General features: G+C 44.6%; 1 protein-coding gene across 1 annotated transcript in view; it reads right to left on the bottom strand.

Annotated features, from left to right (window-relative positions):
* Positions 1–20,223, bottom strand: part of SERINC2 (serine incorporator 2) — a 127,212-nt gene extending 106,989 nt beyond the window's left edge. The window contains exon 1 of the mRNA XM_063954606.1: positions 20,099–20,223. Within this exon, the coding sequence (XP_063810676.1) occupies positions 20,099–20,137 (39 nt within the window). The 5' untranslated portion in view covers positions 20,138–20,223. The remainder of the gene's footprint in view (positions 1–20,098) is intronic.
* Positions 20,224–21,062: the final 839 nt, after the last annotated feature.

Below are 21,062 nucleotides of genomic sequence, written 5' to 3'. Positions count from 1 at the left end.
TATAAATAATTGGTAATAAATAATACATATTTAAATCTGGAGCGCCCTTCATCTTTACCACTATGGCAAAACAAGAGATGCTAAAGCAGTGTCAAACTTTGAGAACTTCTCAAACCATTAACAGACAGCCAGATATTGACAACCAGGAACATGCTCTTAAAATGCTAATATTTCCCACATTTGCCATAAAAAAGGTAGCTCAAGAGAATCTCTACTACCTGTTAGTGGCTGCAGCTGAAAAGAGTTTCTCCCAGAGCCGGCCCTAACCAATATGATGCCCTAGGCAAGATTTTGGCTTGTGCCCCCTAGCACCACCGCTAGTTCCGCCTCTGACCCTGCACCCCTTTCCCAGCACTATCACCCCCAACCCATAGCAGTCCTTTTTTTTTTGTTTTTCTACCCCCTGTAATTTAAATAAGAACAGTGTGCACATTCGGCGCACAGCCCAAAAAGGTATGTGTTTTTGCTGGCAAGGGGCATGGCCACACAATAGTAACCCCAATTCAAATTATGCCTCACAGTAGTGCAACTTTATTCATAATTTATCATCCGATAGTGTCCCTTATTCACATTACATCACACAGTAGTACCACATTACCTTATATACGTTACTCCTCACAGTAGTGCCCCTCATTCACATAACATCATACTGAATTGTTCCTTATTCACATTACACCACACTGCTCCTTATTCACATTACACCACACCATATTGCTCTTTATTCACATTAGACCACACAGTAGTACCCTTTCTATACGTTCCGCCACACAGTAGAGCACCTTATACACATAATGCCACACATTGGTAATGCATTTATACACATAAAACCACACAGTAATGCCCCTTACACATATGACACACATTATTAATGTCCTTATAAACATAATGCGCCTTACACATTATGCCAACCCTTATTAATGCCCTTATACACAATTTCCCTTACACTAATGCCGCACATTGTTAATGCCCTTATACATATGACACACATAATGTCCCTTACACATATGCCGCACATTATTAGTGCCCTTATACACATAATTACACACATAGTGCCCCTTACACATATGTTACACATTATTAATGCCCTTATACAAATAATGACATATATAGTTCCTGGCGTGAGTCAGTTGGCAGCTCTGCTAACGTTGGGTGCCTATTTTTTATAAGAATGCATCATATTTGTATTTCTATGTGGTTAGGATGCACAAGCAACTTCTGCTGATTAAAATGATATGCAGAATGCCTATATACTGTGTGCAACTGTGGCTGTATCTGCATACAAAATGCTACACACAGAATATAGGCATGCCGCATGTCATTTTAATCAGCAGAAGCTGCTTGTGCCCCTAGGCATACCAGATGCCCTAGGCAAATGCCTAGTTTGCCTATGCCTAAGGCCGGCTCTGGTTTCTCCAGCTGATTAAACCTAGCTGAGATCTACCTTACTATGCAGCAACACAACAGCTGTCATAGGATGATGAACAGAGGACTTTGCTGCAGGAAAGTCAAGGCGAGGAAGGATGTAGGACAAAGCTACATTTAAGGTCTGATTCAGAGCCAAATGCAATTATCACGCAGTTGAGAGATTTCATTTTCTACTGCATGTGTATCCACAACACTGCTGCATCACATGCGTGACACAGATTATACAGACAAAGGCGCTGTTGCGTTCAAGACGTATTGTAGAAGAAATGTCTGGGAAAAGTGATGGGCGTTCTTGGACGGTGGCTTATAGCACACACTGAGGTGGTCCATCTTATAGAGTGTCATGAGAGTGTTGGTAAAATTGGTTACGTGCACAGATGCTCAAACATTCACATAGGAGGCCATACATAGACCGTGAAACTGCATCTGCCATAGGACTACTAGTACAAGCTTTGATGGTGCTACCAAAAGGTATGTCTAAAGACACAGCAGTCTGTATTTCAGCCACTATTGATGCTGACAGAAGGTGTCTCAGTCTTTGCACATTCGGACACAGCAAGTACACCAGAGAAGGGCTCTGTAGCGGCATTTACATAGAGTCGCAGATAGGCAACTGCCAATAGATGTCGCCATGTCTCTGTCCACCTCTGAATCAGCCCCTCAATGTTTTGATGTTTTCAGTTTGTTTTTGTATAATACCTTTAACATTTATTATTTGATATAATATATTGATGTTTAATTCCTTGATATGTATATTATCAGTTCTTTGCTTTAAGCATTTAAACACTAGTTTCTAAAACAATCAAAAATCTCAAAGACAAAGTTATATAGTTATTCTTGGCGATGAGATTGGCTGCATTTTAAGGGACACCAGCTAAAATGACATTGGCCCTGTGATTGGACATCTGAAATTCAAATAGGAGTTCACTAAAAATACCTGATTTAAATGTATTTGGTTAGATGTAGGTTTGGATTCAAATTGCAGAGTGTAAGAGTGGATAGGCAGTAAGACACTGGGGCACCCCAACAGATCAGGTTTTAGGTCTATCCATGGCTAGGCACAGATCGTTAAACCAAATTGATTGAGGTTCTAATTAAGCCAAGCATGGATAAACTTAAAACCTGGGCCGTTGGGGTGCCATGAGTACAGTGTTTGAGAATCTCTGCAATGGGGTACATGTAATAGGGTCAGAGTTTGCTGGAGGTGCTGGACTTCAGGAGATAATGGCCATATTTTTAAAGCAGCAATCATTTACAGGGCAAATCCAGGTTGGTTTTGCCTAGCAAATGATTGCTGCTTTTAAAATACAGGAACTCTTGCCTGAAGTCCAGCACCTCCGGCAACTCTGACCCTATTACATTTACCCCACTCATTTAAAATCTCCATACTGTCCCATGCAACAAAGGTGACTAATGCACTTTGTGATGTGGTGCCATCAACTGGTCTGTGTTTAGGGCAAATAAAGATAGGATCTTCTAAAAGGAATGTTTTGGAAAAGGGTCTATTGTTATCCACCCATGGTTTAGGAACAGGGGAAAAACAACCACTCTTTCAGTTGCTCTAAAGGGCAAATCAGTTGGTAGCTTACAAGAGACTAAAAGGGGAGATTTAGCAAAGCTTGAAGAAAGAAAGTGGAGAGAGATAAAGTACTAGCCAATTTTAACTGCTGTGTTTGAAAATTGACAGGAGCTGATAGGTTGGTACTTTGGGCCTAATTCAGAGTTGATCGCAGCAGCAAATTTGTTAGCAGCTGGGCAAAACCATGTGCACTGCGGGGGAGGGGGGGCAGATATACAGTGGGGCAAAAAAATATTTGGACAGCCACCGATTGTGCAAGTTGACCCACTTAAAAAGATGAGAGGTCTGTAATTTCCATCATAGGTACACTTCAACTGTGAGAGACAGAATCTGAAAAAAAACTAGGAAATCACATTGCATGATTTTTAAACAATTTGTTTATTCTTGTGGAAAATAAATATTTGGACAATCAAAAAGTTTAACTCAATACTTTGTAATATAACCTCGGTTGGCAATTACAGAGGTCAAACATTTCCTGTAGTTCTTGACCAGGTTTGCACACACTGTAGCAGGTATTTTGGCCCACTCTTCCATGCAGATCTTCTCTAGATCTGTCATGTTTTAGGGCTGTCGCCGGGCAACACGGACTTTAAACTCCCTCCACAGATTTTCTATTGGGTTGAGGTCTGGAGACTGGCTAGCCCTCTCCAGGACCTTGAAATGCTTCTTACGGAGCCACTTAGTTGCCCAGTTGGTGTGTTTGGGGTCATTGTCATGCTGGAAGACCCAGCCACGTTCCATCTTCAATGCTCTTACTGAGTGGAGGAGGTTTTTGCCCAAAATCTCACGATACATGGCCCCATTCATCCTCTCCTTAATACGGTTCAGTAGTCCTGTCCTCTTTGCAAAAAAGCAGCCCCAAAGCATGATGTTTCCACCCCCATGCTTCACAGTGGGTATGGTGTTCTTGGGATGCCATTCATCAGTCTTCTCTCTCCAAACACGGCGAGTGGAGTTTATACCAAAAAGTTTGATTTTGCTCTCACCGACCACATTACATTCTCCCAATCCTCCTCTGGATCATCCAGATGGTCACTGGCGAACTTTAGACGGGGCTGGCTTAAGCAGGGGGACCTTTCGGGCACTGTAGGATTTCAATCCATGACGACGTAGTGCATTACTAATGGTAACCTTTGCGACTGTGGCCCCAGCTCTCTTGAGGTTATTGACCATGTCCCCCCGTGTAGTTCTGGGCTGATTCCTCACCATTCTCAAAATCATTGATACCCCACGAGGTGAGATCTTGCATGGAGCCCCAGGTGAGGGAGATTGTCAGTGATCTTGTAGTTCTTCCATTTCTTTATAATTGCGCCAACAGTTGATCTCTTCTCACCAAGCTGCTTGCCTATTGTCGAGTAGCTCATCCCAGCCTTGTGCAGCTCTACAATTTTGTCCCTGGTGTCCTTAGACAGCTCTCTGGTCTTGGCCATGGTGGAGAAGTAGCAGCCTGAGTGTTTGAGGGTGTGGACAGGTGTCTTTTATATAGATAACCAGTTCAAACAGGTGTCATTAATACAGGTAACGAGTGGAGGATAGAAGAGCTTCTTAAAGAAGAAGTAACAGGTCTGTGAGAGCCAGAAATCTTGCTGCTTGGTAGGTGTCCAAATATTTATTTCCACAAGAATATACAAGTAAATTGTTTAAAAATCATACAAATGTGATTTCCTGGGTTTTTCTTTTTAGATTCTGTCTCTCACAGTTAAAGTGTACCTATGATGGAAATTACAGACCTCTCATCTTTTTAAGTGGGTCAACTTGCACAATCGGTGGTTGTCCAAATACTTTTTTGCCCCACTGTAACATGTGCAGAGAGTTAAATTTGGGTGGGGTGTGCTCAAACTGAAATCGAAATTGCAGTGTAAAAATAAAGCAGCCAGTATTTACCCTGCACAGAAACAAAATAACCCACCCAAATCTAACTCTCTCTGCACATGTTATATCTGCCCCCCCCCCTGCAGTGCACATGGTTTTGCCCAATTGCTAACAAATTTGCTGCTGCAATCAACTCGAAATTACCCCCTTTATCTCTAAGTTTTGATAAGTTTCCCCCATAGCTCCCAGCTAGGGCTTCATTTTATAATTATAGGTTAAAGTACCTGGTATTGCCACTATACTTTACTTAATATTATGTATCATCACAGCTTTTCTACACTTAAAATAATCAAGTCAAAGTTTAATTACCAGATATAATTATATTAAAAATAATAATAATAATATAATATAATATAATATAATATAATATAATATATGACCTTACCCAGGAAACCCTCACTGGGAAAAACAGTTACTTAGAGTAGCCACCATACACACTAGGCGATATGCTCCATGAGCGATATCGCATAGTGTTTCTCCTCCCCTCCCGGGCCACCAACATTGTGCACAGATACTGTACAATCATGTCGTCATCTAACGTCATGCCGCGGCCGACCTGTGCATAAAGTTTTGTACAATATGTCCAAATTGAGCTGCATGCACACAGTCGACGGAGGGGGGAGATAAAGATATGCGGGGCCATGCATCGCTCATCGTCCGTAGCATACATACTGGGCGATACCACAAACTATATTGCTCAGTAGACTGAAAATGACCGAGAGCGTGTGTGATCTCTCATAGTGTGTACAGATGCCCCCATCCACTAGTGCGATATGGCCTGTTTTTTTAATGTGATTGAGACGAATTGCTGAGACGGACTGCATGAAAAACGTTGCATTAGATGTCATTTTCGTACGACTGCGATGCGAGCTGTGCTACAGTGTTTCCCCCATCACAATCACACGTGCTGCACGTTATATTTATCACAATCACACAGATACAGGTTTAAATAAGAATTTACTTACCGATAATTCTATTTCTCGGAGTCCGTAGTGGATGCTGGGGTTCCTGAAAGGACCATGGGGAATAGCGGCTCCGCAGGAGACAGGGCACAAAAAGTAAAGCTTTAGGATCAGGTGGTGTGCACTGGCTCCTCCCCCTATGACCCTCCTCCAAGCCTCAGTTAGGATACTGTGCCCGGACGAGCGTACACAATAAGGAAGGATTTTGAATCCCGGGTAAGACTCATACCAGCCACACCAATCACACTGTACAACCTGTGATCTGAACCCAGTTAACAGTATGATAACAGCGGAGCCTCTGAAAAGATGGCTCACAACAATAATAACCCGATTTTTGTAACTATGTACAAGTATTGCAGATAATCCGCACTTGGGATGGGCGCCCAGCATCCACTACGGACTCCGAGAAATAGAATTATCGGTAAGTAAATTCTTATTTTCTCTATCGTCCTAGTGGATGCTGGGGTTCCTGAAAGGACCATGGGGATTATACCAAAGCTCCCAAACGGGCGGGAGAGTGCGGATGACTCTGCAGCACCGAATGAGAGAACTCCAGGTCCTCCTCAGCCAGGGTATCAAATTTGTAGAATTTAGCAAACGTGTTTGCCCCTGACCAAGTAGCTGCTCGGCAAAGTTGTAAAGCCGAGACCCCTCGGGCAGCCGCCCAAGATGAGCCCACTTTCCTTCTGGAATGGGCTTTTACTGATTTTGGCTGTGGCAATCCTGCCACAGAATGTGCAAGCTGAATTGTACTACAAATCCAACGAGCAATCGTCTGCTTAGAAGCAGGAGCACCCAGCTTGTTGGGTGCATACAGGATAAACAGCGAGTCAGATTTTCTGACTCCAGCCGTCCTGGAAACATATATTTTCAAGGCCCTGACAACGTCAAGCAACTTAGAGTCCTCTAAGTCCCTGGTAGCCGCAGGTACCACAATAGGTTGGTTCATGTGAAATGCAGAAACCACCTTAGGTAGAAATTGAGGACGAGTCCTCAATTCCGCCCTGTCAGAATGAAAAATTAAGTAAGGGCTTTTATATGATAAAGCCGCCAATTCTGACACACGCCTGGCTGAAGCCAAGGCTAACAGCATCGACACCTTCCATGTGAGATATTTTAAGTCCACAGTGGAAAGTGGTTCAAACCAATGTGACTTTAGAAAACTCAACACCACATTGAGATCCCAAGGTGCCACTGGAGGCACAAAAGGAGGCTGTATGTGCAGGACCCCTTTTACAAATGTCTGAACTTCAGGTACTGAAGCCAGTTCTTTCTGGAAGAAAATCGACAGGGCCGAAATTTGAACCTTAATAGACCCTAATTTTAGGCCCATAGACAGTCCTGTTTGCAGGAAATGAAGGAAACGACCCAGTTGAAATTCCTCTGTAGGGGCCTTCTTGGCCTCACACCACGCAACATATTTACGCCAAATGCGGTGATAATGTTTTGCGGTTACGTCCTTCCTGGCTTTGACCAGAGTAGGGATGACTTCTTCTGGAATGCCTTTTTCCCTCAGGATCCGGCGTTCAACCGCCATGCCGTCAAACGCAGCCGCGGTAAGTCTTGGAACAGACAAGGCTCCTGCAGTAGCAGGTCCTTTCTTAGAGGTAGAGGCCACGGTTCGTCCGTGAGCATCTCTTGAAGTTCCGGGTACCAAGTCCGTCTTGGCCAATCCGGAACCACGAGTATAGTTCTTACTCCTCTCCTTCTTATGATTCTCAGTACTTTTGGTATGAGAGGCAGAGGAGGGAACACATACACTGACTGGTACACCCACGGCGTTACCAGAGCGTCCACTGCTATTGCCTGAGGGTCCCTTGACCTGGCGCAATATCTGTCCAGTTTTTTGTTGAGGCGGGACGCCATCATGTCCACCTTTGGTTTTTCCCAACGGTTTACAATCAGGTGGAAGACTTCTGGGTGAAGTCCCCACTCTCCCGGGTGAAGGTCGTGTCTGCTGAGGAAGTCTGCTTCCCAGTTGTCCACTCCCGGAATGAATACTGCTAACAGTGCTATCACATGATTTTCCGCCCAGCGAAGAATCCTTGCAGCTTCTGCCATTGCCCTCCTGCTTCTCGTGCCGCCATGTCTGTTTACGTGGGCGACTGACGTGATGTTGTCCGATTGGATCAACACCGCCTGACCCTGAAGCAGAGGTTTTGCTTGACTTAGGGCATTGTAAATGGCCCTTAGTTCCAGAATGTTTATATGAAGAGACGTTTCCAGGCTTGACCACAGGCCCTGGAAATTCCTTCCCTGTGTGACTGCTCCCCAGCCTCTTAGGCTGGCATCCGTGGTTACCAGGATCCAATCCTGAATGCCAAATCTGCGGCCCTCTAGTAGATGAGCACTCTGCAGCCACCACAGGAGACACACCCTTGTCCTTGGCGACAGGGTTATCCGCTGATGCATCTGCAGATGCGATCCGGACCATTTGTCCAGTAGATCCCACTGAAATGTTCTTGCATGGAATCTTCCGAATGGAATCGCTTCGTAAGAAGCCACCATTTTCCCCAGGACCCTCGTGCACTGATGCACTGAGACCTGTCCTGGTTTTAGGAGGTTCCTGACTAGCTCGGATAACTCCCTGGCCTTCTCCTCCGGGAGAAACACCTTCTTCTGGACTGTGTCCAGAATCATTCCTAGGAACAGTAGACGTGTCGTTGGAATCAGCTGCGATTTTGGAATATTTAGAATCCACCCGTGCTGACGTAACACTACCTGAGATAGTGCTACTCCGACTTCTAACTGTTCCCTGGATCTTGCCCTTATCAGGAGATCGTCCAAGTAAGGGATAATTAAAATGTCTTTTCTTCTTAGAAGAATCATCATTTCGGCCATTACCTTGGTAAAGACCCGAGGTGCCGTGGACAATCCAAACGGCAGCGTCTGAAACTGATAATGACAGTTTTGTACTACAAACCTGAGGTACCCTTGGTGAGAAGGGTATATCGGGACGTGGAGATAAGCATCCTTGATGTCCAGAGACACCATATAGTCCCCTTCTTCCAGGTTTGCTATCACTGCTCTGAGTAACTCCATCTTGAATTTGAACCTTTTTATGTAAGTGTTCAAGGATTTCAGATTTAAAATTGGTCTCACCGAGCCGTCCGGCTTCGGTACCACAAACAGCGTGGAATAATACCCCTTTCCTTGTTGCAGGAGGGGTACCTTGATTATCACCTGCTGGGAATACAGCTTGTGAATGGCTGCCAAAACTGCCTCCCTGTCGGAGGGAGACTTTGGTAAAGCAGACTTCAGGAAACGACGAGGGGGAAACGCCTCGAATTCCAGTTTGTACCCCTGCGATACTACCTGTAGAATCCAGGGATCCACTTGCGAGTGAGCCCACTGCGCGTTGAAATTCTTGAGACGGGCCCCCACCATATCTGAGTCTGCTTGTAAAGCCCCAGCGTCATGCTGAAGACTTGGCAGAAGCAGGGGAGGGCTTCTGCTCCTGTGAAGCGGCTGCATGGTGCAGTCTTTTTCCTCTTCCTCTGCCCCGGGGCAGAAAAGAGTGGCCTTTTGCTCGCTTGTACTTATGGGAACGAAAGGACTGAGTTTGAAAAGACGGTGTCTTTTTCTGCTGATGTGGAGTGACCTGGGGTAAAAAGGTGGATTTTCCAGCCGTTGCCGTGGCCACCAGGTCCGATAGACCAGCCCCAAATAACTCCTCCCCTTTATACGGCAATACTTCCATGTGCCGTTTGGAATCCGCATCCCCTGACCACTGTCGCGTCCATAACGCTCTTCTGGCAGAGATGGACATAGCACTTATTCTTGATGCCAGGGTGCAAATATCCCTCTGTGCATCACGCATATATAGTAGTGCATCCTTTAAATGTTCTATAGTTAACAAAATATTGTCCCTATCCAGGGTATCAATATTCTCGGTCAGGGAATCCGACCATGCGACTCCAGCACTGCACATCCAGGCTGAGGCGATTGCTGGTCGCAGTATAACACCAGTATGTGTGTATATACTTTTTAGGATATTTTCCAGCCTTCTATCAGCTGGTTCTTTGAGGGTAGCCGTATCAGGAGACGGTAACGCTACTTGTTTTGATAAACGTGTGAGCGCCTTATCTACCCTAGGGGGTGTTTCCCAACGCGCCCTAACCTCTGGCGGGAAAGGATATAATGCTAATAATTTTTTAGAAATTAGCTGTTTTTTATCGGGGGAAACCCACGCTTTTTCACACACCTCATTTATTTCCTCTGACTCAGGAAAAAATATTGGTAGTTTTTTCTCTCCCCACATAATACCCTTCTTTGTGGTACTTGTAGTGTCAGAAAGGTTCAATGCCTCTTTCATTGCCGTGATCATGTAACGTGTGGCCCTACTGGACATTACGTTTGTCTCGTCACCGTCGACACTAGACTCAGTATCTGTGTCAGGGTCTGTGTCGACCCACTGAGGTAACGGGCGTTTTAGCGCCCCTGGCGGTGTCTGAGACGCCTGGACAGGCACTAATTGATTTGCCGGCTGTCTCATGTCGTCAACAGTTTTCTGCAAATTGCTGACATTATCACTTAATTGTTTAAATACAATCATCCAGTCAGGTGTCGACTCCCTAGGGGGTGACATCACCAACACAGGCAACTGCTCCGCCTCCACATAATTTTCCTCCTCATACATGTCGACACACGCGTACCGACACACAGCACACACACCGGGAATGCTCTGATAGAGGACAGGACCCCACTTAGCCCTTTGGAGAGACAGAGGGAGAGTCTGCCAGCACACACCCAGCGCTATATATATATATACAGGGATAACCTTATATAAGTGTTATTCCCTTATAGCTGCTGTTATTATCGTTATTTGCTGCCAAAAATGCCCCCCCTTCTCTTTTTTACCCTGATTCTGAAGCAGGACTGCAGGGGATAGTCAGGGAGCCGTCCTTCCAGCGGAGCTGTGAGGGAAAATGGCGCTTGTGTGCTGAGGAGATAGGCTCCGCCCCTTCACGACGTCCTTATCTCCCGCTTTTCTGTGTAAAATGGCAGGGGATTAAAATACATCCATATAGCCCAGGAGCTATATGTGATGTATTCTGTTTTGCCACCTAAGGTATTCCGTTATATTGCGTCTCAGGGCGCTCCCCCCCCAGCGCCCTGCACCCTCAGTGACCGGAGTGTGAAGTGTGCTGAGAGCAATGGCGCACAGCTGCGGTGCTGTGCGCTACCTTAGTCTGAAGACAGGATGTCTTCTGCCGCCGATTTCACCGGACCTCTTCGTCTCTTCTGGCTCTGTAAGGGGGACGGCGGCGCGGCTCCGGTGACCCATCCAGGCTGAACCTGTGATCGTCCCTCTGGAGCTAGTGTCCAGTAGCCTAAGAAACCCGATCCACTCTGCACTCAGGTGAGTCCGTTTCTTCTCCCCTTAGTCCCACGATGCAGTGAGCCTGTTGCCAGCAGGACTCACTGAAAATTAAAAAAACCTAACTAAACTTTTATTCTAAGCAGCTCAGGAGAGCCACCTAGATTGCACCCTTCTCGGCCGGGCACAAAAATCTAACTGAGGCTTGGAGGAGGGTCATAGGGGGAGGAGCCAGTGCACACCACCTGATCCTAAAGCTTTACTTTTTGTGCCCTGTCTCCTGCGGAGCCGCTATTCCCCATGGTCCTTTCAGGAACCCCAGCATCCACTAGGACGATAGAGAAATAACGTTAGATTGCACGAGATAAATCACATGCAAAAAATAACTCAAGTAGCAGATCACAACTGCAGGGCTTCTGGGAAGCTCCCAGCCAGACTGCAGGAAAAATTGATCCAACTCATTGCTGAGATAAAACTACCTGGTGGATGGGGGCCTTTAGTGGTCTATTTACTAAGCTTTGGATGGAGATAAAGTGGAAGGAGATAAAGTACCAGCCAATCAGCTCCTAACTGCCATGTCAAAGGCTGGGTTTGGAAAATGACAGGAGGTGATTGGCAGGTACTTTATCTCTGTCCACTTTACCTCCATCTAAGGCTTAGTAAATAGACCCCTAAATTGGAGGCTGGGAAATCTGACATTGCGGAACAGCAATTAACCACACGGATCAATAAAATGCACAATCATAGAAATTGCAGGTTGCAGACCCCTCACAGCCATTATAAAGTGGAGATGAAAAATAGATTTGTTGCTCCAATAGCAGTTAGAGCTGAATTCATGGAAACCCAGTTTCAGTTAAATTACAGCACTTAATAAAACCCATGTGTATAGTTTCCAAAACAGTTTATTTATATTTACCCTTACCATCACTTCTCTGCCTTAAGCCGTGTACATACGGCACTACGCGGTGTAAGCCCGACATTGACTATTTGACGGGGCCGATATAGTCAATGTTGGGCTGCCTGCACAGTCTATTGTTTCTTGCGATGCCGATCCCACAGGACTGCGCATCAGCATCGCAAGCTGTGTACACACGGTGCAATATGCACTAACTTTCCTTATGATTTTGACTAGATAGGAAAGTTAAGTGCATATCGCACCATGTGTACACACCATTAGAGGTAACCTTCAATGCGCAATATTAAAGAGAGAGTGGAGAGTAGAATGGGCCTGCAGTATATATCAATGGACTTGACTGATCTTTGTCCAATAAATATGATAAAACTAACAAAAGCCAAGAAAAAAAAAAAACAGTGCATGTTAAATAGTATTAATATTTCTGTTGACTAAGACTAGTTTAGCTTATGGTACTTTAACTGTTTGCATTGCAATATAATTAGTGGACAATACAAATTCATCAGTTTCCACTAACAACCAGAGCCATTTCCTCATACAAAGATCTAGATATGGCATTATCAGTGTATATCTTTAGTCAGGGTCAGAATAGACCACCCGAATAATGGCAGAATCCTGACGCAACCTGAGGGGCCTGCCCCCTACACTGACTATTGCAGCCCAGTTCCAGTCTGTCAGAATAACCTCAGCCGCTAAATGCACAAGCCATCCATCTATGTCCAGATATGCTATAGTCCTGTACAACTGGGGTCATTTTTCACACTTCTATATGCTGGTGTCTTTAAACAAAAAAATTCCATGCTGAAAACAAAGGATGTGTACTATATTACATTTTAATACTATTTTAAATGGAGTGGAAAAAATACCGTATATACTCGAGTATAAGTCGACCCGAATATAAGCCGAGGCACCTAATTATACCCCAAAAAACTGGGAAAACTTATTGACTCGAGTATAAGCCTAGGGTGGGAAATGCAGCTCTAGCCGTACACATCCATTCGCACAGCGAGCACGTTGACACATGACTATGACTATGCAAACCCCACTGTGCATAATAGAGATGCACAGACTATACAGCATGCATCATCTATATGAAATGTGGTCAGGATCCCATCGTTCGGAATCCCAACACTGATCGGAATACCATGCTGTATAGTCTGTGCATTTCCATTATGCACAGTGGGTCTTGGGGGAAACAGTATAATGTAGTAGGATGGGTCCAAATTATGTATAGGGTAGGGTGATGCTGTGTGATGTTGGGGCTGTGCTTCACACTTCTATAGTGTTACACAGAACCCAATCTCATTCCACAACCACATAGAAGATGCCCCCCTGTGAATCAACAGCATCGGGCTGAGGCAGACTGTCGAGATAACAGTCCCACACGGCGTTCCCTGTGTGGGAGGATGTAGCTCAATCCTGGCAGGGAGCAAAGTATGGTGCGGCGCCTGCATGTCCCTGAACTGTTTGCTACTCGGTACTCGCCTATTGACTTGCTTTGTAGGGTGGAAGGGGGGAGTGCCGGGGGATCAGCTCAAGCTCCCGGTGAAGTTGACCACAAGGGTTAATTTCGCGGCCCGTCCCCATGCTGCCAGTTAAAGGAAAGCATCAGAAATGACAGGGGGATCCGCCAGTGGTTGGGGAAGCCTTGTCTGCACTGGGTGAAAGTCCCGCCCCCCACCTTCTCTTCGGTCTCCAGCAGCTCCGTTGCCTCCTTGGCAGGTTTGTGGAGCCGGTAAAGGGAGCAGATCTTCTAAACGGTCATCATGTCGGGAGTGCGGGGGTTTAAGTGAGAGCAAAGCAAGAAGGGGAGGTGGGAACAGCTCTGGACATGTGGTTTTGATCCGCCAGATCCGACACTGGGTGAGCGTCACTCGAGTATAAGCCGAGGGGGGGCTTTTTCAGCACAAAAAATGTGCTGAAAAACTCGGCTTATACTCGAGTATATACGGTAATAAAATTAAAATTATAGCAAAAGGTATTGCATATTTTATAACAGAACAGATACAACGGTTGTTAATACCTGTACTAGTCATTGTATTTTTTCATGAAAAAGATGCCAAGACACCATGAGGGCAATTAAATTGCTATAATGCAGCAGCAGCAGCTCCCATGACACCATTTAATTGTTGCTGCTGATAGGCCCCTATATTTCTGCTCGCATCCTACTGAAGTGGTGAGGAGATACCATGTTCCGGGTCCCCAAACGGTAGTATGGCTGTACTAACCAGTACTTTAGACATGTTTAGCCACTTAGCCATAGCTAAACCTGGTGCTTTTGAGGTGCAAAAAGCATGATAAGTAATGATCACCCATGGCAGTCATGTCTGATCAGAGCAACAATTGAATAGCTCCCATTACTTAGAGCTCAACAGTGCCCATTACTTAGAGCACCCCAAAAAAAACTATTGAATTCCCCCCCCCCCCCCCCCCATATCTGCTTTGCAAAATTTGCCATTTCAGGTGCATACTGCAATCCTCAATTTCTTTAAATAATTCTACACCATCACTATTTTGTTTTCTGTAGTATTTCAATACTTTGGAAATGTATCTAATTTCCTAAGAGGAAAATTGTAAAAAAAAAAAAAGTTTGGGGAAATTAAATGTAATGGTCCGCAATTTCAGTTCAGTTCTTGTAAATGATTGCGGCTTTAAAAACACCAGCAATCTCAGCTAAAATCCCGGACCCCGTTACAATTCCCAGTATAAATCAATGAAATAATTCAGAACTGTACCATTACTCCCATTGCTCCACATGAGCGTTTCTAAACATTGCATTTTCTCCAGCCAACAAAATGAAGTATTGTGAAGCACATTGGGATGTATTTAATAGCTGTAGGAAGCTGCCGTCTTGTCAGAAAGACGGCAGCTTCCAACAGATTTCGGTCCTATGGCTAAACCTATTCGAAAAGTGCAGTTTTTTTCCGACAAGTCGAGAATTCCTGACTTGCATGTCGGAATGGATCCGACTCTTATTGAATATACCCCATTAGCTGAAATGCAGGTTATAAATTACAGGAAAGTACTTACACTGTGGTAACTAACCCTGCATGCAACATATCCACAGTGCATAAGTGAGCATTTGTGATAAACTAATATCGCATTCATACCGCATTTGCAACCCAACTGAAATCCCTTTCAGACTGGCGGCCCCCTAGCTTACTGCTGGGTCGATAACGTCATGTGCAGAAGCAGTCATTGGTGAGAACATAATTTACAAGTGCTGGCTCTTCCTGGATGAGAGCAATTGACAATCGACCATTTGCTACCAAACACTGGAAAATGGACAAAACCTGAAGTTTATACAAATTGGTTAAATGAAATCACAGACAGGTTTTGCCCATTTTCCAGTGTTTGGTAGCAAATGACCCACTGTCAGTTGCTCTCATCCATTACCAGGTTTTCATTCCAACCACAGTTATCTGCCCGATAATTGTATAGTGTATGGCTAGCTTTACATGTTCACACTGCACCGCGACCCAGGTTGAAGCAGTGTTCAACCCCGGTCTCTGCCAGAATTGAAATGCTGGGTCTCTGGACCAGACTTATTTCAACTTGCCCTTTTCAGACTGCACAATATCCTGGATTCACGTGCAATGACCTGGGACATAGATGGCGGTCTGAAAGGCGTAATATTAAGCATTTACCACGGTTTACTGAGCTTCAGGAGTCCATCAAAGCGTCACATTTCTTTAAATGGAAATGTTCAAACATGTAACTGAGACATCAATTTCTAAAGGATAATTCCACTCAAAACTTAAATTATAAGTAAAACCTAGGGCCTAATTCAGACTTGAGCGCAGCAGCAAATTTGTTAGCAAATGGGCAAAACCATGTGCACTGCAGGGGGGTCAGATATAACATGTGCAGAGAGAGTTAGATTTGGGTGTGGTGTGTTCAAACTGAAATCTAAATTGCAGTGTAAAAATAAAGCAGCCAGTATTTACCCTGCACAGAAACAATATAACCCACCCAAATCTAACATGTTATACAGTATCTGCCCCCCCCCCCCCCCTGCAGTGCACATGGTTTTGCCCATTTGCTAACAAAATTGCTGCTGCGATCAGGTCTGAATTAGGCCCCAAGTCCTAAAATGTTACTTATGGGATTCTTACTGTAGCATTCAGGATATCCACTGCACCCGTTCTCTGGTGCCTTGTGGGAGTGTGCAAGAGTGGTCAGACTAAACTCCAGGCACCTGGTAAGTGATAATGCTTTTCCACTGCCACTAAAACCAAGGTTATTGCGCTGCACTGAAAACAGGTAACTCGGGTCATCCAACCTTGGTCCCATTTACAGAATGGGGAAAGACGGATTTCCCAGCGCTTGCAGTAATCATCTCCAGGCGTCAGGAGAAGAGATTGCATCCACATGCGGTGTAAATGGCACTGAGACGGGAATAACCCGGGTTGGAACCGCAGTGGGAACGGGGTCTGTCCCGTGTCTGACCCGGACTGGAACAGTATCCTAAATCCCCAGGACTAGGTGGAAAAGGGCTATTAATAACTTTTGTAGGATGAGGAGTAGGCTGGGAGCACACTGTAGCAATGGATTGGCTGTCTGACCGACCAATACGGTAGGGTGGTCTTCGGGTTGCCGGCTGTCGGGATCCCGGCGCACAGTATACCGGCGCCGGAATCCCGACACCCGGCATACTGACACTTTTTCTCCCTCTTGGGGGTCCACGACCCTCCTGGAGGGAGAATAGAAGGGACTCATTTGCGCTCGCCCAGCTGTCGGTATGCCCGCAGTCGGGATTCCGGCGCCGGTATGCTGGTCGCCGTTAGCCCGGCCGCCGGCATACCCTACTACACCCATACGGTAAGTATACACTCTTACCGAGTGACCAATATGCCTGGCTAAAGGAACCAGTAGTGACGTCATTGTCAGTGGCTCCTGTGGTGGGCATACATGTCAGTTAGTGGGTTGTCTGTACACAAAGGCAGATGTAGCTATATATATATATATATATATATATATATATTGGCATCTGCAGTGCTGCACGGCCGATGTGATATACAGATGGGTCCACGTTTATCTTGATCTTTAATAGGATTAACTGAGACTGGCCAGTCAGACTTAATCCCCTGCTGTATTGTATTGCAGCTGAGAATAGATGAAGGGTTTATGCTAATAAATCGGTTGTGCCTAGGCACAGAAAACTAATCAAGATAACCGTGGACCCATCTGTACCTTTCTGTATGAATCAACATGCCCATCCCCCATCCCTCTAGCCAGACATCCAACAATTGCAGCATGCAGCCATTATTCCCAAGGTTTCCACACACATACAGCGGCAGATTGGCACGCCGGACCAGATTCCATTTGGCTGGTCTGGACATCCCCTGCATGACTGCCGTCATCCCCCATGCTGGCCGGCTGCCGCAATCGGAGCTCAGCTCCGATCACGGCAGCCAGGCCCGGCGCTACCCACGCAGCTTATACATACAGATAAAGACACTGAACTACCACCAGCACAGTACTAACGTTTCGAAGTTTAATCCTTCATCAGGGTACTGTGATGAAGGATTAAACTACGAAATGTTAGTACTGTGCTGGGGGTAGTGCAGTGTCTTTATTTGTATATAAAAGTCCAGTGACTGCTGCCACTAACACATTCCCGGTATAACTTGCTTAGGATGTCACCGGGGTCGTAACGTCTGCCAGGAGTGCCAGGCACATACATACATACATACATACATACATACATACATACATACACTCATACATAAGTGTATAATGTGCTCTGCCTGGCGCAATGTGTATAATGTGCTCTGCCTGGCGCAATGTGTATAATGTGCTCTGCCTGGCGCAATGTGTATAATGTGCTCTGCCTGGCGCAATGTGTATAATGTGCTCTGCCTGCCGCAATATGTACAACATGCTCTGCCTGCCGCAATATGTACAACATGCTCTACATGGCACAGTGTGTAGAGGAGGTTCTACCTAGTGCAATGTGTACAAGCGGCACTACTGTATGGTGTAATGTGAATTGACACTATGTGGCCACGCCCCTTCCCCACCCCACTCCTATTAGGGCTGCTTCCATAAACTTCCCGGGCTGGTTTTCAATCCCAATCCGCCCCTGCACGCATATACACACTGCACCTATCCTTCTGACAACTACAACATTATTCCACTGGTTGCTTGGAAATATTGTGCCCATGCCATATTTCTGAAGTGATCACCAGAAATATGGCTCAGGTGCAGTATACCTGGAGGTAATGCTGTATCATTGCACATATGCATTGTCTTTCACTTGGTAGGTAGTGCAGCTTTATGCACAAGCACATGAGACTGCAGTCAAGATCCCTGTGATAAGTAGTGAGATTATGGTTAGGTTTAGGCGCTAGGGGGAGGGACATTAGGGATAGGGTTAAAATACTTACCGGGATGAGTCAGGTTTCCGCTGTCTGTCTTCTTACTGAGGTTATGGATAGCACATTGCACAGACAAACAAAGCACCAAAGGCCCCATTTATCATATCCTCATTTTAAATGCAGTGTGAATGAGATTTTCAAATAATCCTGCAAAGTGAAAATACCAATTTACGCAAATTTAGCCAAATACTCCTTGTGGGACCCATAAGAGCTTGTCCCACCAGAGAGATGAATGCAGAGGGATAGCTTGTGTATTCCGGAGCTTGGTTAGTCAGACAGCTTAGCAGCATCTATAGAAACTTATGGGAGCTGCTTTGCCGTTGGAAATGGAGGAACGGCTGTAAATATCAGAGATATATACAGCAGTCACTACTTTTTGAATTTAAAGGGATCCTTAATATCCCACAAATATTCTTTAAGAAATATGCCCCAAGTATCTTGTGTGACACATGCTTATAACAGTGAAGAAAGTTAAGGACTTTGGACAAAGACAAAAATAGATTTGTTTTGCAACAAGAAGACCTGTACTAAAACGAATGATCCTGAACCCATCTCATTGCGGTCATCACAGACAATCATATACAACAGGCATAGAGATGCTAAGAAACTTTGCAAATCAAAGAAATACAACAGTAAGTAGATTACAAACACACCACAGAATTGGGTTACCCAATTCTGCAGTTACTGCAATCTGATTGCACAATATTATGATGCCTGCCTCCAGAATAACATAAATTAAAAAAAAACTTTAAGTACATAAAACTGAGAGAAGGGTTCAAATAGCAGATAAAAATAAATAAGTATAAATCATTAGACCTACATACCTCTACTTTAAAAAAAATAGACTTATCTAAGGTGCATACACACTTGCCAATAAAGTAAACGTTGCTCATTTTGCCCTTCCTGAGCGACGTCGTCTGCCGTATCGACTAGTGTGTACGTTGCCCAACGACAAGCGATGTGCAACATTGCGGGTCATTAATGACCTTCACTGTTGGCCATGCATACAGCTCAATTTGGACTGTCCACAAGCTGCATTCACGGACCAGCCGCGGTGTGACGTCACTGAGCGATATCATTCGCCTATTGCTCAGTGTGTACGCACTAGCGACAATGGCCCCGGCAGGGAACACACTAAGAGACGTCGCTCATAGAGCACATCGCCTAGTGTGTGTACCTACCTTTAGTCATTAAATACATATATTTATACTGTATACAAGATAAATAAAATTTTACTTTATTAGTCAAATTAATATACTATGAATGGGAAATCATTCCATGAACACACAAGTAACCAGGTGCAGAAATACTGACACATTTGGGATAAAAAAGAAAGTTTCTCATGTAATCTGTGTAATCTGATACATGCCGCTTTAACGGAGACAGAGGTATTTTTTACATCCCGTTTACAATCATGACCAAGTACAGAAACAACATCAAATATACATAAGGGAAGGTGTCTTAATATACAGGCGTATTGCATGGAGTCAGTGTCCTGCACTATTGCAATGAAACTTGAGCCCATCCACGATGACACGGAGAGACAAGGATAGAGTCGGGAGAAAACCCAAAACATACGGAATGGCTAAAGTATTATTAATAAATAAATAAAAAAAAGAGGACGAAAAAAGACGACGCATCACTTACACAGCTCAGCAGCGAGCATACTCCCAGGCACGCACCCATCTTAGGGAGAAATAGTACTCCTCAGCCACCGCATACACTGACTCTCCAGCCGGGCGCTTTCTGTGAGAGCTATAATTACCGCCCCGCCCCCAGTAACATGCCGGCCAAACCCAGGACAGCACTCTCGGCTCTTCGGGACTTTCCGGCATCTTTCGGATTCTTTTCTTTCCCAATTGAAATACCTCTTGTGGCAGTATTTTATTTTCTACTGTACAAGGAATTTAACGTAAAAGGACATTATATTTAAACACAAATATATTACAAACTAAATCTGCACTGTATGCATACATATGATGTAGAGTGTGTGTATCTATCTATCTATCTATTATACACATACACAGATTAGATAGATAGATAGATAGATAGATAGATAGATAGATAGATAGATAGATAGATAGATAGATAGATAGATAGATAGATAGATAGATAGATAGATAGATAGATTGATTTGTATGCGTTTGAAATAACCGGGGCTCCAGGCTGTTGCATGTACTGAACAGCATGCACACAATAATACATGATCTGGAATCAGTGGAACCTAAACTTGTCGTTTCCAACTATTTTTGGGTTGGAATCTGCAAATTGAGAATTTCCAACATGTTGGATTTTGGTAAAATTTTTTAACATCATTAGCATAATGCAGAATTGTGCTGATAGATTGTTGATGTACAGTATCGGCTGATTAAGACACTTTAGACAGCGCTCACATTTTGTTCTTTAAATCTTAAAGGAATGCACACAAAAAGGTATGTAATAATTATAGGGTGCTTGGTAAATTAATATAGAAAGTCCAATGACTTGTCAGCAAACCAGCATACCATCCCTATATCAAATAAAAAATAAAAAAATCAAATCCATACTAAGAAGATGTTAAGAGATGCTCTAGATCAGGCCTGGCCAACCTGTGGCTTTCCAGCTGTTGTAA

Source organism: Pseudophryne corroboree, chromosome 2, assembly GCF_028390025.1.
Source record: "Pseudophryne corroboree isolate aPseCor3 chromosome 2, aPseCor3.hap2, whole genome shotgun sequence".
Taxonomy (NCBI): Eukaryota; Metazoa; Chordata; class Amphibia; order Anura; family Myobatrachidae; genus Pseudophryne; species Pseudophryne corroboree.
This window is presented reverse-complemented; position numbering and strand designations above follow the sequence as displayed.